Genomic DNA, 22,221 nt, shown 5'->3' with positions numbered 1-22,221 from the left:
ATAAGGAGAAGAATAGGTAGAGGAGGAGACGAAGGGTATAAAGAGAGAGAGAGAGAGAGTATAGCGTCTCTAGGGGCGCCGTCGCTGTCATCAGCCGCCGTGGGTTAGCAATAGCTATCAAGGCCCGCGTCCTCCAGGAAGGCAAGGAGGGACCGGAGGGCCTTGGAGGCGTTGGGTCCGGTAGGGAACAGGAGGGAACTAGCCGTCTCAGCAGGAAGACCCAGGGCCCTGTAGCTAGCAGCCAGCTTTGCCTCGGCAGCTTCATTGGCCAGGACTCCGACGTGGCTGGGGATCCAGGCAAGGGAGATGGAGCAGCCGCGGGAGCAGATGCCGTTGAGTCTGGCTGCCAACTTGCCGACAATGGGCAACCGACACCGTCGCTCTTGCAGGAGCTGGAGGGCCACCGTAGAGTCGCTCAGGATGGCTCCAGACTGCACAGCGGGCTGTGAGTCTAGTATGTCGGCAGCCAGGTGGAGGGCTGCCAGCTCTGCTGTGGTAGAGCTGGCCACGAATGGGAGCCTCGCTTGCCTTCTCTCTCCTAGTGCAAAAATGGCCTGGCTTAGCTTATGGTTAAGCCTAGGATGCGAAGCATACCGCCGGCGGAGGCTGCGCGTCCGCAAGCGAGCGCACGAGTTGAGCCCCAGCTTTCACAGCTGTTTTGACGTCAGCGCCCCTAGCAGAAGGAGCGGGAGTTAGGCCGCCGGTGGAGGCTGCGCGTCCGCAAGCGAGCGCACCAGTTGAGCCCCAGCTTTCACAGCTGTTGTGACGTCATATCACGTGGTGCGCCGATATAGGTCAAGTGGTAGCTACGCGGCCGCGCGCGGCGCACAAAGGAAGAGCTCGGTTGTGCGGCTAGTATGCTTCGCATAAAAGAAATGCAGGCAGCCGCTGCAGATGGACAGGCGCCCATCAGGACGGAACCATCCCTGAAGAGCTGTATGCAGCCAGCAAGGTCCTCCTCCAGGGTCGTCACCGCCTCCTGCCGGAGGCCGTCTGTAGGGGTGAGTCGCTTTGGCCTGGCCCCTCGCACTTGTAGGAGCACCCCGAACTGGTGACCCAGGTCTGGTCGTGGAGGAGTATGAAGGCGCTGTGGCTGCTCCCCCCCCAGTTGCTCATAACCTAGAGCAGTCTTTCCCATGCGAGAACGAGGATGGCTGAGGAGGCGCTCCACGAGGGGGCGTCCGTCAGGGGTAAGGTGGAGTCGCCCAATGTGGCGGAGTGCTGTCCGTTGGGCCTGAAGCTCCATGGGCCACACCCCCGCCTCTGCAAGCGCTGCAGGGACCTGGGAGCCACGAGGGAGGCCCAGACACAGATGGACGGTAGCCCTCTGGCAGCACTCTATGGTCAGCTGCTGGCTGATGGACAACTGGATGAGCGGAAGGGCGTACAGGAACTGGGTCCCTGCCATGGCCTGGAAGAACCGGAGACCTATTCGTGGAGTGATGCCTTTCCCTCCAGCCTGGAGCCTCCGGATGGCGCCCCGGACCCTGTTTGCCTGCCTGGAGAAGGCCTTGACCGCAGGTTGCCAAGTGAAGTGGCGGTCAATGAGGAGGCTCACGTAGCGACAGGAATGCCGCCATAGGATCTCCCGACCTGAGTTTTTGAGGCTAGTCTTCCCCGGGAGTGCCCCTGGGCGAGTGTTGAGCAGCATAGCCTCGGACTTGGTGGGGGAGAGCTGCAGGCTCACCTGTTTCAGGTAAGAGCTGACCCTGGTGATGGCCCGCTGCGCATTCCTGATGACCTGAACCCTCTGGCGCCATGGTCCGCGGCACCAAAGGGCAATGTCATCCGCTAGATGGCTATGCGGACAGGGAGTCTCAGGCCCTCCGGAAGGAAGCGGGGAAGCTCCGCCATCACCAAGTTGAAGAGCATGGGGCTCACAACGCTGCCCTGGGGGACTCCTCTCGTGAGTGGCTGAGGGGCGCTGGTAACGCCTCCTGCCCAGACGCAGCTGGTGCGGTCTGTCAAGAAGCCCTGCATGTAGCCCCGAAGGTTGCCAGTGATGCAAGGCAGTCCACAGACTTGAGGATCGCCTCGTGAGTCACATTGTCAAATGCCCCCTGCACGTCCAGGAGTGTGAGGCAGATGGCCTGGCGAGAGTGACGTGCCTCCTCGAGGCTGTAGACGATGTCTGAGATGGCATCTGCAGTGAAGCGGTGTCTCCGGAAGCCAGACTGCTGCTCGGGCAGGTAGCCTGTGACGCCAGCGATCCACTCCAGCCTCGCCAATGCCACAGATTCCAGGGGCTTAGGACTCGGATGAGGATTACAGCTTAGGATTACAGGCTCGTAGGACTTCAGGAAATCAGGTGGCTTGCGCGCCTTCAGGACAGGGACCACCAGAGCTGGGCGCCATTCCTCAGGTAGGCAGCCTATCGTCCAGACATCATTGTATGTCTGGAGTAGGCTGGTCTGTATGGCGTCGTCCAAGTTCCTGAGCATCTGTTAGGTGATGCCATCTGGGCCAGGAGCACTGCGGCGCTTGGAGTGGAGAAGACCAGTGGTGAGTTCCGCACTCGTGAGAGGAGTGGAGCAAATGGCCCTGATGTCAGCAGCATGTCGTCCGCCTGCCCCCTGGTCGAAGGTCCACCTGGCGTAGACACCTGATGGAGGAGGCTCCCAAGAGAGGACGGCCTCTGCCAGCTCGTCAGCCAGCTGCTGGAAACTGAGTCCCCCTGCCAGTGCGATGGCCAGGTAGGGAGCACGCTGAATGGGAGGCTCCAGAAGCGACCAGAAGAGGCACCAGGCCCTGGCACTTCCCCGGGCGGCCACTAGGGAGGCGCAGATCCCTTCCCATGACTCTCTGAGGCGGCGGTTGTGGCTCCGACGGCAGGTCGCATCCATCCGGTTATGCTCCGTCCAGTGCTCAGGCCTATCCGTGCGAAGGGCACTCCGCTCTGACCGGCTCCATTGTGCTCTCAGCTGTAGAGGTGGAGATCCAGGACAGCTGGTTGGGTGGGACCTTGCAGCAGATCGTGGCCGCCTCAGCACAATGAGCCACGTGGGTCAGGATGTCGTCCTGCATGGGGAAGCTGCGGAGGAGGTCCGAGAACTTGTCCCAGTGGACAACCTTGCATCTGCGTCCGTCCGCTCTCTTGCCAGGCTTTGGCGCCAGAGTAATAGGGAAGTGGTCCGAACCCCAAGTGTCCGGCGAGGGGTGCCATCCATAAACACAACGCGATGACCCAGTGGAGAGGTCAATGCATGTGTGGAAACCCCCTCGACGGACGAACGTTGGGACCCCAGTGTTCAAGACATGCCCAGTGCCGCGAAGAGCTGCGACTAGGTCTGCGGGAGCTGCGGCATCCCCACCGCGGGTGTGCCGTGTTGAAGTCCCCGCAGAGCAGGCAATCGTCGCCAATGAGACCGACCAGCTTCGGCAAGGATTCGGCATCCCGAGGGGTCCTAGGACGCACATATACACTTGCCACAGCTGTGTCAACTCGACCCAGCCGAACCCTCACACAGACGAACTCCATGGGGGCCACAACTGCATCACTCACCAAAATCTCTGCCTGGGCCAGAGTCCTGCGGGAGAAGATGGCTGCCCGGGAGGGACGGGGGGGGGGCTGTCCTCCAAGCGTGGGTCCGCCATACACGTGGGCTGAAGCCAGGAGGTCCTGCTGCCGTAACCGATGAAGCCTGTCCTGTGGAGCTTGTCCCGCTGTACGTAGACATCCTGGAGTGCCAGGACATCGTCTTCCTCCAGCCGGAGGCGGTCATGAAGCTCGGAGAAACGGGGACGGAGAGCGCGGCAGTTCTACTAGAGGACCCGTGGTCTGGGGGTCATCCGTGGAGGGTTAGCCACAATGGTTTGGCTGCTGCTGCGGCCCCTGACCCAGGCTGGTAGGTTGCTGGGGGACTGCCGGGAGCAACCGTGTGATTGACTTGAGCGTCACTGCCAGGGTCCTGGTGAGCTCCTCCAGGTGACTGCTCATAGAGGGTGGTGTACTGCCCTGAGGAGGAGGGGAGGGACTGCCAGTGGGAACTCGTGGCGGTGTTATGGAGGAGCCTGCCACCGGTGACCTGGAGGAGAGCACCTGGGCATAAGACTGCCTGGCTGGTTCAGCCCAGATTTGGGTCCGAATGGCCCTCTTTGAGACAGGCTCCAGGAAAGCAGCTACCGCCACTGCGACGCAGAGTTCCTCAGGGAAGTGTACTGGGACCGATTCTTTTCTTAATCTAAGTTAATGACAACTAGCGCTGTCCATCCTCATGTTAACATCAGACTGCTTGCGAACAATTGTCTGCTCTTTAAACAGGTTACGTGCCGTGGAGATCAACTTCAAATAAACAATAGTTTAACCGCCCATAATGAATGGTGCTCGGCTTGGTCCATGACCCTAAACACAGAAAAAACTGCCTTACTTCGCGTTACGAACAAGAAACAACCACTTTCATTTTCGTATTGCATCAATAATACCCAAATAAACGAATTCACAGAATACAAATACGTTTACAAACACTCTTTCATGGTCAAAACACATTGAGAACATTTGCGAAGCCGCCTCTCGAAAACTCGGCTTTCTGCGCCACAAACTGAAAAAAGCACCTCCTGATTTAAAACCCCTAGCCTACAGAACTTACATATTGCCAAAATTAGAATACGCAGCAATAGTATGGGATCCCTTTCACCTAAAGGATAAACGTAAACTTGAAATGGTTCAGAGATGAGCAGTCAGATTCATCTTTAACAAGTTCAGGTGCACAGATTCCCCGTCACAACTCATGGCTGACAACCACATACCTACCTTAGAGTCACGAAGATCTATAGCACGACTTAAATTTCTTTTCACGATGTATCATAAGTCACTGAAATTCAACGTACGGCCGTACATTCAACCATACCTGCCACGCGCATCGAGACACCGTCACGCTCACAATTTGCTGCCTTTCCACGCAGGCACTAATTTACTTAAAAATTATTTTTTTCCTCGTACAGTTAGTCAGTGGAACGATCTGCCGGCTGAAATTTTTTCCACTGACAATTTTGACCAGGCGCTACTTATGTATTTTTAACGTAATAATTCTGTGTCATTTTCCCGTCTTTTCATTCAGTTGTGTTTTTCTGTTTTTTTCTGCGCAGTAGCGCATGCAAGTGCATTTTGTTGTGATTATGCGAAGGTCGTTATTGTGAAAAATTGAAATGCGAACTTGTTCATTTTTGTTCACTTTTTGATGCTCCCCCCATGTCAAACACAAGAGAATAACTTATCACTTGATGTTAATGAAATGAAAATGTTGAACACATGTCCACCTTCTTGGTCTCCTTGAGACCGCAGTAATTGTAAATAAATAAATAAATAAAGTTCCTCCTGCCAGCGGGGGCAGGTGGGGCTGTCGGCAGCATGATGACCACCGCAGTTGGTGCAGCGGGGTGCCGCGGCGCCACAATGAGCTGTGGCATGTGGGCGGCCACACCGCCTGCAGCGCGGTGACTCACGGCAGCTGGTCGTCACGTGGTCCAAGCGGCCACAGCGCCCACACTGGATGGGCCGTGGTCGGGCAGGGCGGACTGGAGCCTGAGCTTGTAGTGGGCCACGTGGGTGGGTGGTACCAACGTTAATGGAACTAAACTCAGTTGCCAAACCGAGAGCGGTTTCGCGGCGCCGCCACCACTGGCTGCTTTGAGTGGCGCTGCAGTCGTACCAGGCTTCAGCCGGTCCGTCAGTTGCTGTACTCCTAGTACTGTGCGCGCATGTCGTAGAGTGCTGTCGCGACGCGATTGCTGTTGTGATCGTTGTCTTTGTGCTACGTGCGCTTGCATGCAGAGTTTCAGGTGCTGTATCTGCCATGCCGACGTGCTGTGTGCCGGGCTGCACGAGCGGTGACAGAAACAACAAGACTGCGAGGAATTTTTTCGCGGCTCCTCGTGACGCGGATCTCCGTGCGGCATGGGATCGAGCCATTCCGTGTTGACAGAAAGCTCTCCGACAAATCACGTGTGTGCGATATGCATTTCCGTTTTGAAAGGAGCGTGGTTATAAGAGTTTCTTCACCAAAGTAGCATATCAGACATCTACTTTAAAGGTGGAGATCAGATCATCGCGAGGCTCATCGTAAGTTCACTTACCAGCTTATCTAAATGCGAATGTCTGGCAGGCATTGGTGCTGTTGGGTCTGCCACCCGTTGATGGCGAAGATGGGTCGGTTCTCAGTGCGTGCTCTCTGCTCGCAGCCATACACAGTAGAAGCAGGCGTGCTGGCGGCCACCCGGCGAGACTTGTTGACGTCGATCTTAATAGTGCAGTGTGTTTTAAACATAAATTAGCATCTTCAGAGCGCAAAGTCTCGCATTTATGGCACTGGAAAGCAGACCACAAGTACCTACAATTTCTGTGGTGCAGTTTTCCGAAATAAGCAGATTTTACGTACAGCGTTCACTTCATGAATGATTCCGCGCGCTGCTCACAACCCGAGCCGCGAAGGCAGTGAACTTCCTCGGGTTCCTGAGTCGTCAGTTTCTCTTTCCCTGCCACAGCGAGGATGCCTGACGCCAACTCCAGACAAGAAATTTCAGTATTTTGAGTTTACCGCTCTCCGTGTATTGTTCCTAGCGTGCGCTACCGTTCAAACAATATTTTTCGATCCTTCACGCAGTGCACTACAGCTGGACACAAATACAGAGATACTTTTACATTTTATTCACAACACATTTTGCGCACGCACCCCTCGACGAGGCTCCACTTACCCCTCTCGATTTTTGCTTCCCCATTAATTCCCCATTTGCTTCCCTCGCAGTCTTGTTGTTTCTGTCACCGCTCGTGCAGCCCGGCACACAGCACGTCGGCATGGCAGATACAGCATTGGATACAGCACCTGAAACTCTGCATGCAAGCGCACATAGCACAAAGACAACCGTCACAGCAGTAATCGCGTCGCGAAAGCACTGTACGACATGCGCGCACAGTAGCAGGCAGACATTCGCGTTCAGATCAGCTGGTAAGTGAACTTACGATGAGCCTTGCGTTGATCTGATCTCCACCTTTAAAGTAAATATCTGTTAAGCTGCTTTGGTGAAGAAACTCTTATAACCACGCTCCTTTCAAAAATCATGACCGCCCGCAATTTCGGCCAACGGTGGCATTGGCTAGGCAGCGATGATCTTTCACTCGAGTTGCTGCAGCAAAGATTTCTGGCATACTCGCCGCGCAGGGTTCAGAACTGACTGGTGTCTTTACGATAAACATCGGTAAGTGCGATATTTGGGACGCCAGTTACTCAACATTCCCGAAAGCTGCATGCTACGGCGCTGGGCGGCCGGGCCTGCGCCATCTGCTAGCGGCGGCCAGCGGGAGCCTGTTCCGACGGCAGCGCCCCCTCGCGCTAAAATTTGCGGGCCGCTTCAGCCACATGGAGAAGGCGGAGAGTTTGGCAACTTAGTTTAGTTCCATTAACGTTGGGTGGTACAGGGGCCGCAAAGCAGACATGGAGGGCACTGCCCTATCCCCGACGTACAGCCAGGATCGGAATTGGGGCCTCCAAGGCAGCAGGAAGCTCTTCATCCGGGATGCCTGTCGGGACCCCATGGAAGAATCTGAAGGAAGTGGCTTTGTCAGCTGCCCTGCGGGGCCGGACCTCAATGCCCGCCAGGGCAGTGACCTTGAGGAGGTCAGCGAGGCACTCTGGGGAGCCCGCGTCAGCGGCCACGATGTTCCGCCGCTCATTTACCCGGACAGAGACAACCGCGGTAAGGGCAGTTGCCTCTGCCGCAATGGTAAAGCGGCACTGGTTCGAAAAGGTGGCCTTAGCTGCCCGGGGCCGGAAAAGTACAGCACCGGCGAGGTTGGGACTCTGCTCAGCATTAAGCTGCGGGCGGCATGGTCCGCGGCGTTTCAGCCTTGACTGGCGCACGATGAAAGGATGACCCGCGTCGTCACCGGTGATTCCACAAAAGCCTGGTGTCGGGTCGTCGGGAGCTGTACGGCTAGCACGCACACAAGGCTATTCTTCGTCTGGTGCACCGGGTGCCCCAGTGTCCGCAGACATGCGTGCGTCACCAACACACCTCGCACGATGAAAGGATGACCCGCATCGTCAACAGCGATTCCGCAAAAGCCTGTTGTCGGGTAGTCGGGAGCTGTACCGCTAGCACGCACACAAGGCTATTCTTCGCCTGGTGCAGCGGGTGCCCAAGTGTCGCAGTGACGCGTGCGTAACCAACACGCCTTGCACGATCAAAGGATGACCCGCATCTTCAACGGCGATTCCACAAGATCCTGGTGTTGGGTCGACGGGAGCTGTAGGGCAAGCACACACAGAAGGCTATTATTATTCGCAAGGTAAATGAAAGGGTTCACCAGGGTGGAGATTTGGGCAAGTCGGTATTGATCCAAAACATAAGAGTAGCGCAAAACCAGGACGACGGACAAAAGGGGAGAGAACACACACCCACAACACAGCGCCTGTGTTGTGGATGTGTGTTCTCTCCCCTTTTGTCCGTCGTCCTGGTTTTGCGCTACTATTATGTTATGAAATAAAAGGGGCTACTGCGCACAAAAAAGACACGGACAAGAAGGTAACACAACACACAAGTGTTGTGTTACCTTCTTGTCTGTGTCTTTTTGTGCACAGTAGCCCCTTTTATTCACCATGATTGATCGGCTAGCCCCACAACCTACGCTTTTAAACTATTCTTCGCCTGGTGCGGCGGGTGCCCCAGTGTCTACAGACACGCGTGCGTCATCAACACACCTTGCACGATAAAAAGATGACCCTAATCACCACCGGCGATTCCACAAAAGCCTGGTGTCGGATCGTCGGGAGCTGTGCGGCTAGCACGCACACAAGGCTATTCTTCGCCTCGTGCGCCAGGTGCTGTAGTGTCCGCAGCCTCGCGGGCGTCACCAACACGCCTTGCACGATGAAAGGATGAACCGCGTCGACAGCGGCAATTCCCCGAAAACCTGGTGTCGGGTCGTGGGGAGCTGCACTGCTAGTACGCACACAAGGCTATTCTTCGCATGGTGCGGCGAGCGCTATGGAGTGCGCAGACTCGCGCGCGTCACCAACACGCCTTACACGATAAAAGGTTTACCCGCGTCTTCTCCGGCGAGTCCACGAAAGCCTGGTGTCGAGTCGGGGGTAGCTGTAAATCTAGCACGCACAAAAGGCTAATCTTCGCCTGGTGCGGCGAGTGGTGTAGCGTTCGCAGTCTCCCGCGCGTCACCAACATGCCTTCCCCGATGAAAGGATGACCCGCGTCGTCACCGGCGATTCCATGAAATCCTGGCTTCGGGTAGTGGGGAGCTGTTCGGCTAGCACGCACACAAGGCTATTCTTCGCCTGGTGCAGTGGGTACTGTAGCGTCCGCAGAATTCGCACGCGTCACCAAGATGCCTTGCACGATGAATGGATGACCCGTCTTCACTGGCGATTCAACGAAAGCCTGGAGTCGGGTCGTCGGGAGCTGCAGGGCTAGCACGCACACATGGCTATATTCGCCTGGTGCGGCGGGTGCCCCAGTGTCCGCAGACACGGATGCGTCACCAACATGATTTCCTCGATGAAAGGATGACCCGCGTTGTCACCGGCGATTCCATGAAATCCTGGTTTCCGGTCGTCGGGAGCTGTAGGGCTAGCAGGCACACAAGGCAATTCTTCGGCTGGTGCGGCGGGTGCCCCAGTGTCCGCAGGGACGCGTGCGTCACCAACACGCCTTGCACGATGAAAGGTTTGGTTTGGTTTATGGGGTTTAACGTCGCAAAGCGACTGAGGCCATGAGAGACGCCGTAGTGAAGGGCTCCGGAAATTTTGGCCACCTGGGGTTCTTTAACGTGCACTGACATCGCAATCTACACGGGCCTCAAGAAACACGATGAAAGGATGACCCGCGTCGTCAACGGAGATTCCACAAAAGCCTGGTGTCGGACCGTGAAGAGCTATGAGGCTAGCACGCACACAAGGCTATTCTTCGCCTGGTGCGCCAGGTGCTGTAGCGTCCGCAGACTGGCGCGCGTCAATAACACGCCTTGCACGATGAAAGGATGACCCGCGTCGTCATGGGCGAGGCCACGAATGCCTGGTGGTGTCGGGTCGTGGGGACCTGTAGAGCTAGCACGCACAAAAGGCTATTCTTCGCCTGATGGGGCGGATGCTGTAGCGTCCGCAGACTCGCGTGCGTCGCCAACACGCCTGCCTCGCTGAAAGGATGACATGCATCGTCACCGGCGCGTCTAGGAAAGCCTGTCTACAAACCACTTTCCTACTTAGGTAATTATGGCGACGGGCAGCCGCAATCGGCACTAAAGACCGGAATGCATGGAGCATTTTTACCGCGGCGAGTCGTCGATTTTCGCCCGACGGCGCAGATTTGACGCCCGGCTTCGAGAAAAAATCTCTGCCTCTCCCGCAACCGAGAGTAGAGTAAGCATGAAATGTTTACGTACATAACACAATGGTTGTAGATGGTACTAGTCAAAATCTTGAAATGGGTCTAGTGTTCAACACACCACACCCTTCTTGTTGCGTAGAAGCGATCGCCTGCAAGAGCGCGGGCTTAGGTAGGCAGCCGCGAACCGTGGCGGCCTTGTGGCTTTCGGGAGCGGCCGCATAATTATGGCGTTGTCGGCAGGAGCGAGCAGTCTTCTGCTGTGGTGTATCACTCGCAAAGCGATCGCTTTCCGCAAGACGCTTCCTACCTCTCCTTTCATCAGGCTCCATTGCTCGACTTAAGTAGCTGTGACGGCGGCGGCATTGAAATGCAGGACGATGCAGAAGCGTACGCGGACACGAAGAGACGCAGGCCTGACAAGAATGTATATGCAGCGCGTCCGAATACTCCGCGAGCGCGTATACATCTGCCTGCCAAAGGGGGAAACTTCATGAGCTGAAGGCCCAGCGGCCGGTCTTTTACATGCGTGAGTGTGGGACCGCAGCGCCATCCTTGGGGACGGCGCGGAAGCGCGGCCCTCTCTCTTAGAGAGTCTCGGTAAATCTCGTACGGTGCCCGGATGCTCTCGTTTCAGTGCCCGGATGAGTGGAATTCAGTGCCCAGATGTTGGCTCTCGGTCTCGGCGTGACGTCACCACACTGCCAACAACGGGAGCTGAAAGCATTTCGTGCTTAAAATGCCCGCCGCCGCCGATCAGGACCGGCTAGATTTTGACGCGCGGCGTCCGGTGAGACCGGAGGTCTGAGGAAATTGGACGATAACAGGTGGGCAGCTAAGGTAATTAAATATTTATACAGAAAGAGCGTTGACTCACAGTGGCGGAAAAGAACTAGAAAACTAACCAGTAAGTATGCAGGTCATGAGGACGGAGCATTAAACGACAGGTTAAAAACGCGGAAGTAAAAAATTGGATGAATTCAATGGAAAAGAAACAGTGTAGAACTATATCGATACTGGAAAAGGCAGATTAGGAAAGAGTTTTTCTATGATAACTCAAGAGGCATGCCCTACTTTTTGAAGCTAGGTCAGGGTGCCTTAGAACGCGCAGCTACAAAAAGAAATTTAACGAAGAAGATGACACATGTGCAGTGTGTGGTAGATCTGTGGAAACAATTGAACACCTCATAATCAAATGTGATGGTATCCATCCGGATGTCGATGCAGGCGCAGTCACTCTTCCTGAGGCCCTAGGGTTTAAAGATAACAATGATCATGTAAATAAATCTGCAGTGGAAGTCAGCAAACAGCGATTGGAGGATTCTGGCCGAAAAGCAGAGATGTGGCATAAGGTTAGAATTGTAGGAAACCGTAGGTAAAGATGATGTGATTCTTAATGAGAATTGTCAACACAGTAAACAAAACAAAAATAAAAAAAGGAAAAGCTGAGCATGGTGGCAATTGCCACCACCCCGTTTCGAAGGGGGCGCTCCCGCCCGCCCGCCCGCCCGCCCGCCCGTCCGTCCGTCCGTCCGTCCGTCCGTCCGTCCGTCCGTCCGTCCGTCCGTCCGTCCGTCCGTCCGTCCGTCCGTCCGTCCGTCCGTCCGTCCGTCCGTCCGTCCGTCCGTCCGTCCGTCCGTCCGTCCGTCCGTCCGTCCGTCCGTCCGTCCGTCCGTCCGTCCGTCCGTCCGTCCGTCCGTCCGTCCGTCCGTCCGTCCGTCCGTCCGTCCGTCCGTCCGTCCGTCCGTCCGTCCGTCCGTCCGTCCGTCCGTCCGTCCGTCCGTCCGTCCGTCCGTCCGTCCGTCCGTCCGTCCTCCTCCATCCATCCATCCATCCATCCATCCATCCATCCATCCATCCATCCATCCATCCATCCATCCATCCATCCATCCATCCATCCATCCATCCATCCATCCATCCATCCATCCATCCATCCATCCATCCATCCATCCATCCATCCATCCATCCATCCATCCATCCATCCATCCATCCATCCATCCATCCATCCATCCATCCATCCATCCATCCATCCATCCATCCATCCATCCATCCATCCATCCATCCATCCATCCATCCATCCATCCATCCATCCATCCATCCATCCATCCATCCATCCATCCATCCATCCATCCATCCATCCATCCATCCATCCATCCATCCATCCATCCATCCATCCATCCATCCATCCATCCATCCATCCATCCATCCATCCATCCATCCATCCATCCATCCATCCATCCATCCATCCATCCATCCATCCATCCATCCATCCATCCATCCATCCATCCATCCATCCATCCATCCATCCATCCATCCATCCATCCATCCATCCATCCATCCATCCATCCATCCATCCATCCATCCATCCATCCATCCATCCATCCATCCATCCATCCATCCATCCATCCATCCATCCATCCATCCATCCATCCATCCATCCATCCATCCATCCATCCATCCATCCATCCATCCATCCATCCATCCATCCATCCATCCATCCATCCATCCATCCATCCATCCATCCATCCATCCATCCATCCATCCATCCATCCATCCATCCATCCATCCATCCATCCATCCATCCATCCATCCATCCATCCATCCATCCATCCATCCATCCATCCATCCATCCATCCATCCATCCATCCATCCATCCATCCATCCATCCATCCATCCATCCATCCATCCATCCATCCATCCATCCATCCATCCATCCATCCATCCATCCATCCATCCATCCATCCATCCATCCATCCATCCATCCATCCATCCATCCATCCATCCATCCATCCATCCATCCATCCATCCATCCATCCATCCATCCATCCATCCATCCATCCATCCATCCATCCATCCATCCATCCATCCATCCATCCATCCATCCATCCATCCATCCATCCATCCATCCATCCATCCATCCATCCATCCATCCATCCATCCATCCATCCATCCATCCATCCATCCATCCATCCATCCATCCATCCATCCATCCATCCATCCATCCATCCATCCATCCATCCATCCATCCATCCATCCATCCATCCATCCATCCATCCATCCATCCATCCATCCATCCATCCATCCATCCATCCATCCATCCATCCATCCATCCATCCATCCATCCATCCATCCATCCATCCATCCATCCATCCATCCATCCATCCATCCATCCATCCATCCATCCATCCATCCATCCATCCATCCATCCATCCATCCATCCATCCATCCATCCATCCATCCATCCATCCATCCATCCATCCATCCATCCATCCATCCATCCATCCATCCATCCATCCATCCATCCATCCATCCATCCATCCATCCATCCATCCATCCATCCATCCATCCATCCATCCATCCATCCATCCATCCATCCATCCATCCATCCATCCATCCATCCATCCATCCATCCATCCATCCATCCATCCATCCATCCATCCATCCATCCATCCATCCATCCATCCATCCATCCATCCATCCATCCATCCATCCATCCATCCATCCATCCATCCATCCATCCATCCATCCATCCATCCATCCATCCATCCATCCATCCATCCATCCATCCATCCATCCATCCATCCATCCATCCATCCATCCATCCATCCATCCATCCATCCATCCATCCATCCATCCATCCATCCATCCATCCATCCATCCATCCATCCATCCATCCATCCATCCATCCATCCATCCATCCATCCATCCATCCATCCATCCATCCATCCATCCATCCATCCATCCATCCATCCATCCATCCATCCATCCATCCATCCATCCATCCATCCATCCATCCATCCATCCATCCATCCATCCATCCATCCATCCATCCATCCATCCATCCATCCATCCATCCATCCATCCATCCATCCATCCATCCATCCATCCATCCATCCATCCATCCATCCATCCATCCATCCATCCATCCATCCATCCATCCATCCATCCATCCATCCATCCATCCATCCATCCATCCATCCATCCATCCATCCATCCATCCATCCATCCATCCATCCATCCATCCATCCATCCATCCATCCATCCATCCATCCATCCATCCATCCATCCATCCATCCATCCATCCATCCATCCATCCATCCATCCATCCATCCATCCATCCATCCATCCATCCATGCGGCGGCGGCGGCGGCGGCGGCGGCGGCGGCGGCGGCGGCGGCGGCGGCGGCGGCGGCGGCGGCGGCGGCGGCGGCGGCGGCGGCGGCGGCGGCGGCGGCGGCGGCGGCGGCGGCGGCGGCGGCGGCGGCGGCGGCGGCGGCGGCGGCGGCGGCGGCGGCGGCGGCGGCGGCGGCGGCGGCGGCGGCGGCGGCGGCGGCGGCGGCGGCGGCGGCGGCGGCGGCGGCGGCGGCGGCGGCGGCGGCGGCGGCGGCGGCGGCGGGCGGCGGCGGCGGCGGCGGCGGCGGCGGCGGCGGCGGCGGCGGCGGCGGCGGCGGCGGCGGCGGCGGCGGCGGCGGCGGCGGCGGCGGCGGCGGCTGAAGCGAGCCAATAGCAGCGCAGTAAGCCCGCTCTTCCGGTCCTGTGCCTGCCGCCGGCAACATGGCCGCCATGGCCGACGAGCTACTATAGTGTACTAGAATTACACTATAGTGCTACGCAGTGTTTTTGGCACGGAAATGTTATTGTCGTGCAAATAAACGCTTCATCAGACTTGAAATGTGGCTTTTTTTTAGAACACGGCTGAATCTTGGATCGGAATGCCTGCGCTCCCTCCCTGAAGCGAATGTGTCGAAGACAACCGTAGCCGCTGGTGTCCGCGGCTGAGCGGGGCGTCCAAAGGTACACGAGACGGCATGCATTCGAGCACTCAAATCTTTATAGATAATAATAATAATGGTTTTATTAATGGTTTTATTTGCGCCAAATGAATACATGGCGCGGGAGACCCGCAGTAAAAGCTGTCACAAGCGACAGCTTGACAAAGCCGGAGGCCCCCCTATACACTTGACAGCATCATAGGCGCAATGAAACGGCATGTCTCATCCAAAAAGAAAATAGAAACAAAACATGAAAACATCTGCAATTACAATCACTCATAAGAACTACATAAAATTATACAGAAAATGTGTTAGAATGAAGCTAGAAAGCACTTACAAAAGCAATGGAACATTCATGTGCGATGGCAATGAGTTTAGCGAAAGTAACAGATAAATTAAGCACATTTTTGCTTCAAATAAAATTCAAATCAAAGTGAATACAGACAAGCGGTACAGTCAGGGTAAACAACAATGTGACAGAGTAAACAGGAATGGCAAGCGAAGTGTCCTAGTACATGTTGAAATACCGGCGGAGTGTTTTGAACGTCACCTTTTCAAGTTGGATACGTTTATGATTTAAATCATTTAGTAACCGGGGTAGTTTATTCTGTAGTGTTTGTAGGCCGTATGTTGTGCGAAACGTCCTTACTTTCCAGAGCTCCGTGTAACGTGTCTGGCGTGTAGTAGCGTTTTGTTGTAACCTGGCTAGACGATGTAGAAATGAACTGTTGCTGGCGTTTTCATTCTTAATTGCCTTGCAAAGGATATAATCAAACAGCTTGGTAACAGGAATTATGTTGTATTTGGGAAATAGATGATACGTATGTGAATAAAACGGCAGATTTTCTATTACTCTTACAAACCTTTTCTGCAACTTGTGAAGCTTCTGCAAATTTCCATAAGTTGTCGTAGACCAAACTAAGTGACAATAATTGAGTCGGGAGGAGAATAGGGTATTATAAATTAACAGTAAGATTTTTGGTGGTAGTAAATTGCGATTGCGGTATACTAGCCCAATTACCTGTGCCAGCTTAATAAGCATACTGTCCACGTGGACATCCCATGACATATTCTGCTGAAAGATAACACCTAATGTCTTAATACTGGAAGTTATTTCGAGAGGAGTGGCATTTAAGTAGATAGACTTTTGTATTGTTAGGTTTTTGTTTTTACTTCGAAAGAATACGGCTTTTGTTTTGTTTGCATTAATCGTCAGGCTGTTTTTACGCGTCCATTCGTCTAGTTTTATTAATGTTAAATTAGCAGCATCAACAAGGTCGTCACTAGTTTTACCGGTTAATAATATGCTGGTATCATCCGCGTACATGATAAATTTCACGGTTGCATCAATATTCACAATATCATTCACGTACATATTAAATAAAAAAGGTCCTAATATACTGCCCTGTGGGACGCCTGCTGAAATAGATAATGGGTTAGAACTGTGGTTGTTTATGACGACTATTTGTCTACGAAATTCCAAGTAGGAGCATAAAATAGATGCGGCTTTACCACGAAAGCCATAGTGTTGGAGTTTCTTAATTAAAAGTTGATGACTAATGGAGTCAAATGCTTTTGACAGGTCAATAAAAATTCCTAACACAAGTCTTCCTTCTTCAAACTGATTTAGTATGTGTTCTTTTTGTTGTAGCAATGCGAGTTGTGTGCCTAAACCCTTACGGAAGCCATACTGGCAATCAGTCAGCAGGCAATATTTCCGCTCAAATTCGGATAGTCGCTTTAAAATAACTTTTTCGAAGACTTTTGAAAAGACGGGAAGGATTGATAACGGTCGATAGTTTCCTAAGTCGTTTTTATCGCCTTTTTTAAAGAGCGCAGCGACCCTCGCTATCTGCATCGTTCGAGGAAACGTGCCTTCGCTTATACAGATATTAAAGATATATGTAAGACAAGGAGAGAGAAGGTCAGCAACATATTTGATGGGTTTTATTTGGATACCATCAATATCTTTAGCGGTACTATTATTTAGACTGTGAATTGTGCTAATTATCTCTCCCTCATTTACTGGATACAAAAATATAGAGCTAGAGTTGTATGGAATACCATCAAGATCATTGTCTGGTGCGTTGTTACTTCCAATTTTAACAAAGTGTTCGTTAAAAGCGTCAGCAAGTGCTTTTCCCTCTAACTCAAGACCATTTATTTTTAAGCTCTGTATCCTTTCCTCAGGAATATTGCAATTCAACAAACAGTTCAGTTTTTTCCACATTGTGGCCGTACGTGGAACCAGTGAATTAAAAGAAAGTGTATAGTAATCTCGCCTGGCCTTTTTTATATCTTTGTCTAAACGATTCCTAATTTTTTTAAAAGCCTGAAATATTTCGGGGTCTCTTGTCTTTATAAATTCACTGTATAATGCATTCTTTCTCCGTATTCTGGCAGATAGCTCTGCACTAATCCATGGTTTACGTATTTTCTTTTTTTGTTTAATGCACTTAAAAGGAAAGCTAATGTCATAACTTTCTTTCAATAGGCTGAAAAAAGCCTCGTAAGCCAAATTTGCGTCTTTAAGATCGTATACAGTATCCCAACATGTCTGAGCTATCTTCTCACGAAAAATAGAAAGAGTCTGATCTGTTATTAGTTGAATGAAATGGTTTGTCTTTGTTTCCTTGTTTCGTACGTGACCCTTGAAACATAAATATATCGGCAAGTGATCACTGAGATCCGATGCGAAGACGCCAGCATTAATGACTTCAGAACTTAAATTCGTAATAAATACGTCAATTAAAGATGACGAATTCTCGGTCACTCTGGTAGGAAGACTGATAGTATTCCAACACGCATTCATCTCCAAGAGAGTATCTAACCTAAGTTTTGGTGAATCATTCTTCATCATGTTAATGTTAATGTCTCCGCCATAAATTAAATTGAAATTCTTTTCATTTATAAAGACGAGAAAAGTTTCTAAGAACTCCAAAAATGATGTAACGGAACCATTCGGCGGGCGATAGCAAACAGCGAAAACAGTATTGTTTTGTATCACTGATAAAAATTCATAGTCATGAGTTATTACTGAAAACTGGTTCAATATTTCACATGCAGACGGCTTTTTAACCAAGGTGCATATTCCGCCACCACGACCTGTTGATCTATTCAGGTAGAAAGTATTGTACAATGGAAGCCGAAAGATGTTCACATCGTCAACACACCAAGTCTCTGTCAGCATAATGACGTCAAAGGATTGCTTTGTTTGCTCAAAAAAGAGTTGTAAGTCATGTTCCTTGCGAGTAAAAGAACGTATGTTTAAGTGAAAACATTTGAAAGCCTTCGAAAACGCTGTACCTAAGTGATGGTTGAAAGTGTGTGGCAATACATACGAGTGAGTAGGTGCCATAGTGTTCTTAGTGTTCAGCTGATCTGTTGCTTAAGTTTGTCGCGGTCACTAGAGCAGGAAATGACCACCGCGTTTTGCCCATCAGCTTTCCGGACCAAGACCTTGTTGTTGTTGTGCCATACGTATTTGTAGTTATTTGTCTTGGCCCAGAGCTTTGTTTCGGTAAGCAGAGTACGTGTCCTTTTTGTCAGGTTTTCTAACACAAAAATGCTGTCATTTCCTTGGCACAGTGTTTTCCTGTTTTGCCACCATTTGTCTCTTGCTGATTGTTTGGCGAAACGACAGATAATGCCAGGTATCTTATCTTGCTTTGAGGGCAGGCGATGAATGGACACTATGTCACTTTCCTGAAGCTGTGGCAGGTTGTTTAGAGTTGCCAGCTTATTTATCTCATCAATCAGGTTTTCATCCTTCATTGCTTTAATTCCATGGAATTCAAGGTTGAGCTTTCGGCTTCTCCATTCCAAACAGTCCATTTCGTTTTTCAGCTGCGTTATTTCATCGTCTTGCTTCTCAATCTTATCTACCCTGTGTTTCAGGTCCTTGACTTCGCGTTCGTTCTTTTCTATCCGAGTTAGAAGCTCATCGTACTGGTCACTCATGTACTGAACTGTGTCTTCGACGCTGTCAACTGTTTCTTTTAGCGGTAAAAGGTACTCCAGCTTTTCATTGATTGATTTCAGCAGTGCACGAACATCTTGGTCATCCGTATCAATGCTGGATCTATCGAGTTGTGGAGCACGACCTTTCGAACGCCTGCAATTTGAGCAACGCCACGCACTGCGATACTGCTCCCCTTTTGACTTGATAGTAGCATCTGAAATTCCTGCACATTTTCCCGTGTGATAGACAGATTTACAATCACTACAGTCGATTTTGGAATCAAGTTCCTCGAGTTGCATATCACATGACCCACACTGTTCATCAAGGGGCATAGTGACACTTCTGGCAGCAGCAGCAGCAGCAGTAAAAGAAGACAGCGGGAAAATATATTAACAGAGCAGCAACTAACCTGCAATTGCAGAGAAAAACTTCTTAAGATGGTGCCTTTCCCGTGCCGCTGCCGCTGCCAGTGTGACAGCCGCAGGTCTCTGGGCTTTCTTTATAGCCTCGTCCGATGGGTGGGCGTGTCCGCTGGCCGGTAGCGATGCAGTCCTGGATGACGTTATCTTCCGCAGCAACCAGCACACGTGCACGCAGACGGTTGTAGTCGATGTCAAAACTTCATATCTGCAATTGCAGAGAAAAACTTCTTAAGATGGTGCCTTTCCCGTGCCGCTGCCGCTGCCAGTGTGACAGCCGCAGGTCTCTGGGCTTTCTTTATAGCCTCGTCCGATGGGTGGGCGTGTCCGCTGGCCGGTAGCGATGCAGTCCTGGATGACGTTATCTTCCGCAGCAACCAGCACACGTGCACGCAGACGGTTGTAGTCGATGTCAAAACTTCATATCTGCAATTGCAGAGAAAAACTTCTTAAGATGGTGCCTTTCCCGTGCCGCTGCCGCTGCCAGTGTCAACTTAAGCTACTTAAGCGCGCGTGCTAAAATTTGTACAGTAGTGTCGAAGGGAAACTTTCCTGATTTTAACAGAATGGTCAGCGTCGCTGTTCTCACAGACCTCCTTGCGCAGTGGTTTTTGCCACCTGCTGATCACATTTTCTTTCGCATCGACGGATACGCGGCGGCGCGCCGCCGCTTCAACGCTCCTTGTATCTCCGGCTGGGCGTCGCGCCGCCGTGACGTTTTCTGCCGCGCGTGTGTCGTCGAAAAAAACGTCGCATGCATCCCGGGCTTAACGCCTTCTTGGGATCGGCAGAGGCTTAATGATCCTTTACACACTTTATCCAGAAGCATGTTCGGTGAGCGTCGCCGTTGACTGAAACGATCTAATTTTTATCCAGAAGGTAGCGACGGCGACGACTGCTGCTAGCCGCCTAAATCATTGCTCGGCAGTCTGGGACACAAAGCGCTGCCTGTTCATTGTATACGGTTCTTGTAATATATGCAAAACTACATTCGTTGGCAGTTTAGATTCGGTGAAACTCTAGCATTCGTTGTCGGTAATCGTCGAAATCGCTCACACGAACCATGCGGACTTGCTAGACCAAATCGCCGCGGAAAGGGGTCGTCGTCGGTTAAAGGTAAGGATTTTGTTAAGCGTTTATGAAATGTGAAATGTAGCCACTAGTTTCGCTTGTTGTTAATGCGGATAAAGCAGACGCAAGCGCCGAATTACAGTCAAGCCCACTTATACGAACCTGACGGTCAGTCGGATGGTGCTCGTCGTATCCGAAGTTCGTAGTAAATGGACTTCCTATATTAAGGCCAAGAAAACTAATTCCATCAAAAGTACAATTTCTTTCTTTAAAAAGTGAGCTTTGTCCGTCTACTTCAAAGCTGATCCTACCACGGTGCATTCCGAGCTCTGCAGAGCGGTCATGTTCCCCTCGCCGAGACATTTGTTGCGAACAGTCTGCTTTAGGACCGCGTTATAACGCATAACTTTCCGCAGATATGGCGTTCATGCCAGATAGTGACAGTTTGACCACCTTAATAAAATTCCGGGCGGTCAGGGAATACTCGTAGTTCGCGTAGAATAATAGAATAAAAAAATCCGCACAGCGATGGAATTCCATATCCAGGCAAGGGGTGCGGCTTGATCTCCATGAGCAGAACCGGCAGTGCACCCGCTCAGTAGAACAGGATTTGGCCACCCTGGTGCAGTACTTGGCCATAAAATCTGATTTGAATACACCAATGAACCGTCAGCCCTCAGTCCCCGGAGGTTGCGGAGCAACTGACCAAGGCCGCGGTCAGACCTGTGACGCAGCGGATGATCATAAAAATCTGCGGCTCCGGACAGGCCGCCATTGGAAACTGAACCTGAAAATGTTTAACGCTAAAACCTTACCTAGTGAGGCTAGTTTAGCAGTGCTGTTCAAGGAACTAGCGGGTATTAAATGGGATGTCACAGGGCTTAGCGAGGTTAGAAGGAGATGAGGCGGATACATTGCTAAAGGGCGTGCACGTGCTATGTTCTCCTGTATTAGTGGACAGACGAGAAGTATAGGCGTCGGATTCTGCATCGATGAGGATATAGCTGGTAACATAGAGGAACTCTGTGGTATTAAAGGTGCACTGAAGAGGAATCTGAACTTGTCTTTTTGCCGCGGGAACTCGATCTACACGTTCCGAGCTTTCCTAGAAACTTCGATTTATTGCCCTGTGTGGCCGATTTCCGTAATTAAATCGAATTAACGTCTGGCTCCCACCTTCTTTTTTAATTCTCCCGTGTACGGTGGGCGGAGTCGACAAACACGTGGAGCGCCTTTCACCCAGTCCCGTGGCGGCTTGCCGCTCTGCCATCCGCGGAGTAATACGTAGTAGTCCGTAGTAGCAAATAGTCCGCGCGTATTTTTATTTCTGCGGGCTTATTTTGCGGCTATATTATCTGCGAATGAAACTATTTATTCATGGAAACCTAAAAAACAAAATAAAGCGAAAGCAAAGCCTCCACGGAGCTGGCTGAAAGGCATTTCACGCGTTGGTCGACTCCGCCCACCGTACGCGGAGAATTCAAAAAATAAAGGCGGGAGCCGGACATTAATTCCATTTAATTAGGGAAATCGGCCACAGAGGGCAATAAGTCGCAGTTTATAAGAATGCTAGGAACGTGTAGATCCAGTTCCCGCGGCAAAAAAGAGAAGTTCAGAATCATCTTCAGTGCACCTTTAACGAGAGGGTAGCAGTTATCGTAACTAAACT

At 52.0% G+C, this 22,221-nt stretch overlaps 4 protein-coding genes across 8 annotated transcripts in view; all 4 read right to left on the bottom strand.

Moving 5' to 3' along the window:
* Nucleotides 1–22,221, bottom strand: part of LOC149349077 (octopamine receptor beta-2R-like) — a 507,633-nt gene that overhangs the window by 183,853 nt on the left and 301,559 nt on the right. The window lies entirely within an intron of this gene.
* Nucleotides 752–1,651, bottom strand: LOC149349084 (uncharacterized). The gene has a single exon (XM_089578054.1). The coding sequence runs from the start codon at nucleotides 1,649–1,651 to the stop codon at nucleotides 752–754; it is 900 nt and encodes a 299-aa protein (XP_089434180.1).
* LOC149349083 (uncharacterized) lies at nucleotides 2,445–2,843 on the bottom strand. The gene has a single exon (XM_089578055.1). It carries the CDS (start codon nucleotides 2,841–2,843, stop codon nucleotides 2,445–2,447), a length of 399 nt encoding a protein of 132 aa, XP_089434181.1.
* Nucleotides 14,797–21,637, bottom strand: LOC149349082 (uncharacterized). Its single transcript, XM_089578053.1, has one exon. It carries the CDS (start codon nucleotides 19,392–19,394, stop codon nucleotides 18,474–18,476), a length of 921 nt encoding a protein of 306 aa, XP_089434179.1. The 5' UTR covers nucleotides 19,395–21,637; the 3' UTR covers nucleotides 14,797–18,473.

Source organism: Amblyomma mixtum, chromosome 3 (assembly GCF_055824585.1).
Source record: "Amblyomma mixtum isolate Tamu chromosome 3, ASM5582458v1, whole genome shotgun sequence".
NCBI lineage: Eukaryota > Metazoa > Arthropoda > Arachnida > Ixodida > Ixodidae > Amblyomma > Amblyomma mixtum.
This window is presented reverse-complemented; position numbering and strand designations above follow the sequence as displayed.